An 11,624-nucleotide genomic window follows, 5' to 3' on the forward strand; every position below is an offset into this window, starting at 1 on the left:
ATATTTTTAAATATTGATCTGTTATAATTTATTGCAGTTCAAGCCTACTTACAAAATTTGTTGTAAACAGCACACATATGAACACTGTTAAAAAATCTTGTATTACACAAAAAGTAAAAATGAATCAAAGTCAATGTTCTAGCTTAACTTCTAGACAGGTCAGCCTGTGATTAAAATAACATTGAAAATAAAATTGGTTACAGAATTATTTTTTCCTGTTTGTTTTTCTTCATGGACTTAAGTGGTATATGATCAAAATGGACATCTAAACATTTTTTGTTTGTTTGTTTGTTTGTTTGTTTGTTTTTGTTTTTGTTTTGTTTTTTTTTGTTTTTGCAAAGTATAATTTACATTCACTAATCACCCCTTGATAAAAAAATATTTTTTAAAAATATTATTCAATCATAATTTTATTGCAGTTAAACTGATTTGACATTGTTTTTCTTAACAGTAAATATGTAAAAAAAAATTAAAACCTGGCATTGTTGTGCAATGAATAAAAATGCACCAAAGTCAGTGTTCTAGCTTATCATCTTGACAGGTAAACCTGTGATTAAAAAAAAATAATAACATTAAAAAAAATTAAAAACAGGACTTATCAGAATATTCAGTTTCTTTGTTTTTCACTATAGCATTAAATGGCGTATTATCAAAGGAAACACACACACACACACACATATAATTATATTTCTTTATATTTCCATATATATATATATATATTTTTTTTTTTTCCATTTAACTCATTTAACTGACTAAACAACATTTGTTTTTAACTGTAAGTGAGTTTTTCTTTAAAGGGCATGAGGGTTAATAATTTTGGATGTAGAAAGGTAAGACAATTCCTTTAGATACTTGTGGGTTTTGCCACCATTGAACAACATGAAATTGCGCTTTTAAAGAAATGTATTCACAATGAATAAAGACAAGTGTCCTTTTCGTGTGAAACCCCTCATTCAACCACTCTAGATACTAGCGTTGTAGTACTCAAGAAGGGTCTTGGTCTTGAGACCGGTCTGAAGATCACATTTTGAATGTCTTGGTCATGTCTCGGACTCAAGAACATTTTGCTCGGTCTTGTCTCGGACTCGGGATTTTCCATCGAGACCGGTTAAGACCAGCACTGATCTGCTATTCTTCTACTTAATGTGATAATAAGTAGAAGGTCTTGCTAAAAAAAGACAAATAGCTACACCTGAAAAAACTCAGACATCAGTTTTTATAGTCAGAAATACCTCTGAACACTTACTTGAGGCCTCATTCACCTGACAAATCTATTTTCGTCATCATCATCAATCAATCATTTTTTTTAAAAAATAATTCCAGACTTTGTGAGATTTTTGCATGTTGTGCTTTGAAAAATCTGCATTGATTTTTAAAAGAAAACTAAAATTAAAGAGAGAATGCTCTTTAACTGCTCAACCTCTTCAAGGTTTTCTTTAATTGATTTCTATGGCCTAGGTCTTGTCTCAATCTCGGTGCACTGGTCTCAGGCAAGTCTTGGTCTCGGATGGTATGTACTTGGGTACATCACTACTAGATACTTTCTTATCAGAGAAGAACTTAAACGATTTAAGGACAGTATACGAAGCGGAACTTTTATAAAAGGGTAAGAGGGATCATTTCTTGGTTGCACTCCGTGGTCCAACAGGAAAAGGAATCCTGAAAACAAAGGCTTATGAGACTGACGGTCTTTAAACTGACTTCTGCTGTCTCCCGTTAGCTCGGGTTTTAGGTTTTATGTCGTGATGGATAAGGAAGCTGATATCTTTTATCGGGAGCTGCCAAAAGTGGTGAGTTTAGTCAGGCATTTCTTGCTAACCTTTTATAATGAAATTAGTGAGTTTAATGAGAGTGGAAGTGTATTTGTGCTAGCTATATGCTAACGGCAGGGTTCCATCTGTCACCAGGAGCTTCATGCTCACCTGAACGGCTCTGTGAGCTGTCAAACCATCGAGAAACTCATGAGCAGGAAGCCTCATCTTAACATTGAACACAACATGACTGCTATCGGTAAAGGACAACGGAGGACACTAGATGAGTGAGTATAACTTTAAACCATCTTAATTTGTTTGTTGTGTTAATTTACTTAATTTTAGATATTGTATATATTTCTGTTAGTCTTTATTTTATTATGTCATATTTTTATTATGTGTTTGAGCCTAAAATCTCATTGTGATTAAAGTCTTATGTTTCTGATACTTTGTAAATAAAGTTATTTGATTGGAACTATAGAAGATGTTTCACGAAACTGAGTTTGTGGTAAGATTAATTCATTAATTTATTCTAATTTTAACAAACACATGAAATCATAAATTAATTTTTTTTTCTAATTTCATTGACAATAAATATGCTTAATAGGCAAACATTTTTCCTTTTGTATCACTTTAAAATATCAAGTATATCAAATATCAAAAAAATAATAATAATAATATCAAATTTTTTAAATTTTGTAAGCACCTGGAGACATCCCTGGGGGTTCTCTCATACTTTAGGTTGAATTTTCTTTATGTTAAAGAGTTTTACCTGGAGTTAAATCTTGCACTGAGCAAACCCGGCTTTCTTCTCTAAAAGCAAATGAAGCATTTTTAAAAACATCTCTCTTCAGAATGTGTCTGCTCCAGCAGAAAACAATTTCAAATGTTAGTCAAACAAAAGAAGCAACATGCAGATTGGGCCCTCTACTGGGGGAAAAACCCCATCATTCTACTTGTGTATTTTTATCAAATAACTGTATAACTGTAACCCGACAATAGAAGTTGATGGAGGAACTTTTGTTATATGGTGTTAAAGCAGTGTGGTGCTGATGTCCACAGGTGTTTTCAGGTCTTCAAGTCAATACATCAGCTGGTGGACACCGAGGAGGACATCCTAATGGTATGGGTTGAAGCTCGATATGACTTTACTTGTCCCAAATATCAACAGAAATTCTTACTTTATTTACGTTCCAGGTGGCCACAGATGTTATCAGGGAGTTTGCAGCTGATGGTGTCAAATATTTAGAGCTGAGAAGTACACCAAGAGATGAGAAAAACACAGGTAAACATGTCAACCTGGAGCATTATGTATGATCAAGTCATTAACACATAGAAGGGTTTTACTCCAATGTTTGTCTAAATCTGTTTTTACAAGGACTGACAAAAAAGCGATATATTGAAACTGTCATTAAGGCCATCCAGCAGTGTAAAAATGACGACTTGGACATCGATGTCAGGTATGCATAGCTTTTTTACCACATAAGTCCAGAAATTAAACTTGCATGTTTAAACAACTAAAAATATACAAGTAATTTACCACGATTATACAGTGGTAAGAGACAGTGGTGTATGTTTTTTATATGTGCCCATTTGTTCTCGAGGTTTCTTGTGGCAATTGACCGCAGAAATGGGACTGAAGTTGCCATGGAGACAGTGAAGCTGGCAGAGGAGTTGATGCTGTCCTCTGATGGTTTGGTGGTGGGACTGGACCTCAGTGGAGATCCAACGGTCAGTCAGAGAGTCTGGACTTTTGAGAGAGGAGAGAACATCACGTTTTAACCAACAGTATTTTTAGATAAAACCTTGTAAATGAAAGTAGTTAGATAAAATGTAGTGTGCTTTAACAAGACAAGTACTGTGTTGTCAGATATTGCCACAGCATGAATGTTTACCAATATAGTTTATTCGTTTAGGTTGGCCATGGCAAAGATTTACTTCCTGCTCTGCAGAAGGCAAAGAACTGTGGACTGAAGCTCGCGCTGCACCTCTCAGAAGTATGACCACACATATTTGCTGTTACCTGCAGTTAAGTTATCCATAAGTACTCTGACATCATGACATCTGCTGCAGGTACCATCACAGCTGGAGGAGACGGACCTGCTGCTGAATCTTCCTCCGGACAGGATCGGCCACGGCACCTTCCTTCATCCAGAAGTTGGTGGATCTCAAAGTCTTGTTGATAAAGTGCTAAAGAACAACATACCACTGGGTGAGACAGCTGGGAATGATCAAATTTTCTGCACTATACAGAGCCTATGTTTTTTTTAAATTTATTGACTTGTGTTTTTCTTGTAGAGCTTTGCCTGACTTCAAATGTCAAGGGAAAGACTGTACCATGTTACTCTGAACACCATTTTAAATACTGGTACCAGCTGGGACATCCCAGTGTGATTTGTGTAAGTTTTCACTTCATATTTCTTTGCAAGGGAGGCTTTTTTATAGGATCAATGGGACTAAATAGCTTTTAGCATTATTTGTATACTGGCATGATAACAGCGATTTCCGTATTGATGCAAAAAAATCTTTAATAAAGCTGCCTTTGGCACTGTATTCTTCTAGTGATTTGAAGTAAGCGCATGCTAATATCCCTATAGAAAGGATAAGCATCCCTAAACCCAATTAACTCTTTACCATTTGCCTCCACAAGTTGACCGAGCAAACCGATGGGCAGCAAAAAGCCAGCACTTTGACAAGGTTGTCAAGTAAAAAAGAACCTTCTGTCTCTGTGGTGAAACCAAAGAATAATATAACTGAAGTTACAAAGTAATAGTGCAGCGCAGTGTCTTTTTCTTGGTTTCAAAGTGATTTATTAAATATTTTCAATGTTAAGAGCACAAATAAAGCTTTAGAAAAGATCCCACAACTCCCACAATGCTAATTAATAATGATCTTTCTCATAATAACACATTAATTGATACTGAGGAGTAAAATTGGTGTAGTGTGACTTGTAAAAGCATTCATGTAGAATTTACATTAGAAAATCAGTCTCCATGAATAATTTTCTGTTCTTTGTCTCACTACAGACGGATGATAAAGGAGTCTTCAGTACAGATTTGTCTCAGGAATATCAGCTGGCTGCCTCCACGTTTGGTCTCAGTCATGAAGCTGTGTGGAATCTCTCTCAGCAGGCCATAGACTGTATCTTTGCACCAGAGGATGTGAAACAGCAACTCAGACAGAAGTGGACTACTTTACAGCCTCAGGTGTTCCAAGTGACCCATGCAGAGAAAGCGAAAGCCGATTAATATACCTCAAATTAAAGTTTACACTACCTTTTTGGTTTACTCTTTACAAGTCTTTGAAGAAGATGTAACATCACCTTAAAAGGGAAGTCTAAAATGTCACCATGTGTTACTTGAAAGTAGTGGATGCTTGTTCAGTAAAGTGTTATTTTCTTCCTTGTACAAGATCTGTGGTGTTGCACTTAATAGTACTCAAAGCAACAGATTTGATAAAAAGTTGATTTAGTTAAGGGAAAGAATGAAACATAGAAAGAAAGTACCAGTCTTTATGGTTCTCTCCTGTATTTGGAAGTCGCTCTCAAGCATCCAAAGTTTTCACATTGATGCTGTTTAGGCTGTAACATAAAGAAAGGCCTTTGAACACATCAGGGTGAGTGTGGGTAAAAGGAGTGCAGAGTTGCTGTATTGATAATGTCACGTTTCTGCAAGTCACATGACATGAAGGACAGGGGTCATGGACAGGGAAAGTAACAAAAAGAAAATCTGCACCTTTATATAAAACAAAAATAAGGCCTTTGGGGTCTAAAAGATGGAGTGGAGTTATGCTTCTCCACAGCCACCCACTGATTTTGCCAAAAGTTGGCAAACTAAAGTAAAAAGGCCTCAAACAGAGGTAGAATTGCTTGGTGGGGAGAAAACACTAAGTGGAGAAATCTCCTTAGAGATCAACCCTCACAAAAACTCTAGAATTTACCCTCTTTCCCTCAAAACACATAACCACTCTCAAAAACACTCATCACACAAACCAAAAGAAACCAACTGAAGGTGTTGGCTCTTTGGTGTCACACCCCAAACTGAGGGAAAGAACCTCCTTTTATAGACTACCCAGGCTGATGAGCACCAGCTGAGTGCAATGAGGACAGGTGAGCTGAGTGAGAGGCTCGTTAGGAGTGCTGGAGGTCACAGACTACCTCCATCTGTAACACCTCCCCCCAAAAAGACAACAAATCTTATTTGTTGACATAAACGAACTTCAAATTCAACACAATGTTTACTTTAGGACTCTATCATTTAACTCCACCTGTAAACACAAAAAGCTAGTACAAAAACACTAGATAACCTGTTAGGAAATGAACTATTTGTTTACAACCAGAACAACAAAAAACACCCTACTGCTCTGAGTAGAGGAACCTTTAGACCAAGAACAAAAATACTCATTTTAGTCAGTCGTCACTCGTGACAGACAGTCAGCAACTACATTGTCTTTTCCTCTTACATGTTGGATTTTTAGTGGAAACTCCTGCAAAGCTAAACTCCAACGGAGTAACCTACGGTTAGTGGAGGCCGATCTTTGCAGGAACAACAAGGGGTTGTGGTCAGTGTAAACCACCAAAGGATCAGAAGATGAAGCGTAGACCTCACAGAATCCCAAAACCAGGGTCATCAGTGTCACAACCATTATCAAGTTAAAGGGACATAATCGTTTTTTCTTTCTGAAGTCGGGTCTTGACACAATGCCATCCAAGCTTCTAATCTCCCTTACTACAGTGCATTTTCCAGAAAACTGCACTTCAAGGGGCGACATAACAGGCAACAAAATCAACATCTGATCCTCAACATCAAATGATCGAGAACGAGCTTTTCGATCTTCCAAGATTTTTCTCTTTGCAAACAAAACTTGAACACCCTCATCCCAGGGGTCCACACACTCCACCAGCACTTTGCTGAATGGCTCATCAAAAGCAGTTTTCGGTTGCAAAGCAGCAACTGGCACCACTTGATTTGGTTTGCCTGTTAACTGGCAAACTTCACAGGCTTTACAAAATTTCTTAATGTCTGTTTTCAGACCTGGCCAAAATAAATTTTGTAAAATCCAGTCATACATCTTATTGACACCAAAATGACCAGACATACTCCCTACATGTGCCAGCCTTAGTATCTCGGGACAAAGTGGTGTTGGGACCACTACTTGAGGTACCGCCGACTTGGCACCTTCCACAAGAGGACATGGCTGCCATTTCCTCATCAACACGCCACTCCTCTTAAAGTATCCCACCGGAACACCATCACAATCCTCTTCCAACCAGAGGTCAACATACAGGGGTAACAAAGAATCATCTTTCTCCTGCTCAGCAATGAGCTGCTCATGACACATTTTAATGCGATATGTAGAGACATCGTTCATCTCTACATCTGCTTTCACCTTTGAGCTGCCCAAAGGTAAAGCCAACTCAGGGGCTTCAACAAAGTTTGCATCACACAATTTTGTCTCTGAGAGACCAACTGAAATGTGATGCTCAACATCCCCATCAACATAAACATGCTCACGAATAGACAATTTATTTTCAGGAGAAATCTCAGAGTCAGAATCGCACAAAAATGTCTCAGCCAAATCAACCAAAGTGAGATCTCTGACATCTTCAGAACGAGTGCTACCAGCCTCTCTCTTAGCCATAGCACGAGTGTCAACACAAGACACAACCTCAGGGTGTGACTCCACCAACCCTTCCTTTTCTTCAATTTTAGGTACCTCCGACACAATAGGGTCTGGTAGATGACTTGTGACTTTGTCACCTGCCAAGTCATTTCCCAAAAGGAAGGTGATCCCTCCCACAGGCAGTCCATCCCTTAAGGCTACCTCAACAGTGCCACTGACTATCTCAGATTCCAACTTAATAACAAATAACGGTTCTTGAAACCAATTCATCTCCACACCCCTTATAAGAGCGCTGTTGCTGCTCTTCATTTCATCAGTAAGAGGCAACACCCCTCTCAACAGAATGGACTGTGACGCTGCAGTGTCTCGCAGTATTTTCACTGGTCTCTTGTGCTCATCTCCAAGCAGGGACACAAATCCATCAGATGTGAAAGGCCTGAACTCATCTGGCACTTTCTCACTGCAATTTTAAGTCAGGGACTGACATTTCATCAATAAGGGGCTTCCAAGTAAAGTTACAGCTTTGGGCTTATCACCCCTTTTCTGTAACACTGGACAGTCTCGAACAAAGTGACCTTTTGCATGGCAATAGTGGCACTCAACCTGATTTTTAGTAGTGTGCTTCCCAGTGGGTGTGAACACTGGTTTAGAGAAATTTGGGAGTTTTGTTTTACTAGAGAAGGTGCTTGGTGACTTTGATGGGCAAGTGAATTTGTGAGTGAGAGCAAACTCATCAGCAAAAACAGCAGCTTTTTCCAGAGTTAAACTACTTTGCTCATTGAGGTAAGTAGCAACTCTTTCATTAACACAACGTTTGAACTGTTCCAACAAAATGATGTTTTTTAAATCATCCAGGTTTTTAACATCTTGTGATTTACACCAGCGTTCAAATAAGGTTTTCTGTTCTCGAGCAAACTCCACATGAGTTTGGCTCTCTTCCTTTTTCAACTTTCGGAATTGCTGCCTATATGCTTCAGGCACCAATTCATATGCACGGAGTATGGCTTCCTTCACAGTCTTGTAATCGGAGCTTTGAGCAATGGACAATGATGCGTAAACACCTTGGGCTTTCCCCACCAACACACATTGGAGCAACAATGGCCTGAACTCCTCTGGCCATTTTAATGTGTTGGCAACTCTCTCAAAAAGTGTAAAATACTCATCCACCTCCCTTTCATTAAATGGTGGTACAAGTCGGCTGTTTCGTGCTAAATCAAATTCTCTAGCACCACCGTGCTGTACAGATTTGATGCGGAGCGCTTCAAGCTCCAGTTCTCTCAAACGTATGGCCTGTTCTTTTTCTTTCTCTTCATATATTAATTTGATTCTCATTTGCTCTAACTTGATTTGCTCAAACTTGAGTTTCATCTCCAAGTTCTTCACTTCAGACTCAGTAGCAGGGTCAGTGCTAGAGGGATCAGTGTCATCTTCTTTTTCTGGTTCTGCTTCAGGATTTTCGCCAAGAAACTGCCCCTCCACTAACCCAATAACTACAGCTTCTTTGACCACATCCTTTCGGCTCCCTGCTTTCACAGGAATGTTAAAGTGTTGAGCAATTTTGAAAAGATCTGTCTTTTTACAAGTGTTAATGGCCTCCCATGTTGGGTTTTCAACAAATGACTCCAACTGAAACTCCATGACTTGATGTAGCTACTTGTGTGTTCTACAATAATATAAATGATCAGTACAGAAAAGGAAAGTGTTTCAGATCCCGGACGAGCCCCCAAATGTCACGTTTCTGCAAGTCACATGACGTGAAGGACAGGGGTCATGGACAGGGAAAGTAACAAAAAGAAAATCTGCACCTTTATATAAAACAAAAATAAGGCCTTTGGGGTCTAAAAGATGGAGTGGAGTTATGCTTCTCCACAGCCACCCACTGATTTTGCCAAAAGTTGGCAAACTAAAGTAAAAAGGCCTCAAACAGAGGTAGAATTGCTTGGTGGGGAGAAAACACTAAGTGGAGAAATCTCCTTAGAGATCAACCCTCACAAAAACTCTAGAATTTACCCTCTTTCCCTCAAAACACATAACCACTCTCAAAAACACTCATCACACAAACCAAAAGAAACCAACTGAAGGTGTTGGCTCTTTGGTGTCACACCCCAAACTGAGGGAAAGAACCTCCTTTTATAGACTACCCAGGCTGATGAGCACCAGCTGAGTGCAATGAGGACAGGTGAGCTGAGTGAGAGGCTCGTTAGGAGTGCTGGAGGTCACAGACTACCTCCATCTGTAACAATAAGTACCTTCTAAAAAGTCTGTTGAGTAAGTCAGCTTAAATCCAGTGGTAGGTAGAACACCAGAGTTCGCAGGATATCAGCAACTGTAGCACTGAGGAGGGGGATGGCACTGAGGGCCAGTCTGCCAGCCAGAGAGAGAACCAGTGAGCACAAGAACTAGAGTTAAGTGGTCTTGGGACAGTGAAAGGGACCCGTTAATGTCATTAGGGGGGATTAAAGGAACAGTGGTAGATAAACTAGACAAGATAGGGGATGTCATTTATGCATATGTAGTAGAAAGAATCAGAAAAAGGACTTGTCTCTTCTCTGGCACAGAGCCAGGCAGCTGTGATGTGATCATAAGGTCAAGGGTCAGGCTAATGTTGTGACTGCTTTTTTCCAATCAGATTGTAGCTTTTTTTTTTTCAGTTTGAGAGTGTGGTAAAGAGTTGTGCAGGAATGAGTCCTAAAACACGGAATTAAGTTAGCATTTTAACACTTCCGGCTCCCTTGTCTGAAAGTCTGGGATTTTGACTTGAGTTTTTGGTTAAATCCCTGAAATAAGGTCTGTGGTGTACACAAGCTCAAGAGTTTAACGTTTTATTCTACAACAGAAAATACATCTGAAAAGTGCCCAACCTTTGAATTGTGCATCTTTTCACGTCTTAATAAAGGCAGCTGCTAAAGGACAGCTAACAAGGACTACAGCGTTTGTCAGGAAGAATATGCGTCATCATCCGAAGTGCGGCAACTGAGTCTGCCGTTCACTTGTATCCGCAGTTGATGACGTTAAATTCAGTTGACTGTGTTGTAGTTCAATATAGCATGACAATAGCTTTTACTTGAGTCAGTTAGATTAACGAACCAGACATGATGCTTATATTATCAATCTTTAAAGATTATCTTTATGAACAAAACGTCTAAGTTTCATAAACTTTTCTTGGGCACAGATCTTATTGTCAGCAATAATCCAAAAACCCATTGAAAATCCCATAGGCTCGCCGCTGAGGCAACCAACGCAAAGCTAACTTCCCGGTTTGCCTATAAAATCACGTCACTACTGCACCACTCTATTTCTCATGAGTGGTCATGGCTTCAGCTCATTCAGACACGCCCACACCATCCTAGAGCAGAATTTACAGCCTCATTTTCATGATTTTGAAGCCTAATTTTATAAACCTAGAGATGTTTTATTCGACTGAAATTTGACCTGGGGGATTCATAACACAGTGACCCATCATACAACTAACCTAAATACAGATTTATTTTCACTTTACAGGGTCTTTAAGTGCTCATGTTTGTTTTTGTTTATCCTTATACATACATCAAAGGACTTGTGTTTTAGGTTTGAAAAACATATTTAAATATCGGTATTGATATCACTATTACCTAAAATCAATCTGCAAGTATTGGTATATTGCATACTGGCAAGGTATAAACTATTTTCAGTGTAGGTTGAGTCTGAACTTTGCACCCCAATTGAAGACAGAACTTACTAATCTAAAGGCCACAAGTATGCACTCTCATGCCATGCTGGCTTTGATAAAGTGGGATACCAGGGATTTAATAGTGCAGTTCCTTTTGCTTGGCTTGGATGTGACTTTCCATTATATTATCAATATTTATAAGCAGAGAGCTAAACTGGCTTTTTACTTATTAATAAATCAACTTCAAACTTAAAAAGTACTTTATCCTACAACTCCCATAATGCTACTCAATATTCACCATTTCCTTATGATAAATTAACTGGAAATGAAGAGTAAAACTGGTAAACGCATTTCTATAGAATTATGCACTTTTGTGTTGATAAAATCAAAGTCTTCATGAATAAATTTTGTTCATGTCATTCTACAGACTGATGTAAAGGAGTCTTCAGCACAAACTTGTCTCAGGAATATCAGCCGGCTGCTTCCATGTTTGGTCTCAGTCATGAAGCTGCTTTTCCAGCAGGCCAGTCTTCCAGACTGTATATTTTCTCCAGGGGCTGTTAAACAACAGCTCAGACAGAAGTGGACCGACTTACAACCAC

At 38.8% G+C, this 11,624-nt stretch overlaps 1 protein-coding gene across 1 annotated transcript; it reads left to right on the forward strand.

The window, feature by feature from the left end:
* The first annotated feature begins 1,649 nt into the window (after positions 1-1,649).
* adal (adenosine deaminase-like) lies at positions 1,650-5,172 on the forward strand. The gene is made up of 10 exons (XM_041796032.1): positions 1,650-1,790; positions 1,908-2,038; positions 2,814-2,874; positions 2,949-3,036; positions 3,130-3,211; positions 3,356-3,482; positions 3,668-3,748; positions 3,825-3,963; positions 4,050-4,150; positions 4,778-5,172. The coding sequence occupies exons 1-10, from the start codon at positions 1,746-1,748 to the stop codon at positions 4,997-4,999; spliced, it is 1,077 nt and encodes a 358-aa protein (XP_041651966.1). The 5' UTR covers positions 1,650-1,745; the 3' UTR covers positions 5,000-5,172.
* Positions 5,173-11,624: the final 6,452 nt, after the last annotated feature.

This window comes from Cheilinus undulatus, linkage group 9 (assembly GCF_018320785.1).
Source record: "Cheilinus undulatus linkage group 9, ASM1832078v1, whole genome shotgun sequence".
Taxonomy (NCBI): domain Eukaryota; kingdom Metazoa; phylum Chordata; class Actinopteri; order Labriformes; family Labridae; genus Cheilinus; species Cheilinus undulatus.

What these genes read in the sequence shown, in the direction of transcription:
- adal (XM_041796032.1), top strand. Translation starts at nt 1,746, where the DNA reads ATGGATAAGGAAGCTGATATCTTTTATCGGGAGCTGCCAAAAGTG. An exon ending in CAACGGAGGACACTAGATGA is followed by an intron (nt 2,039 to 2,813) that starts GTGAGTATAACT and finishes TGATGTCCACAG; the next exon opens with GTGTTTTCAGGTCTTCAAGT. An exon ending in GACTTGGACATCGATGTCAG is followed by an intron (nt 3,212 to 3,355) that starts GTATGCATAGCT and finishes TTTGTTCTCGAG; the next exon opens with GTTTCTTGTGGCAATTGACC.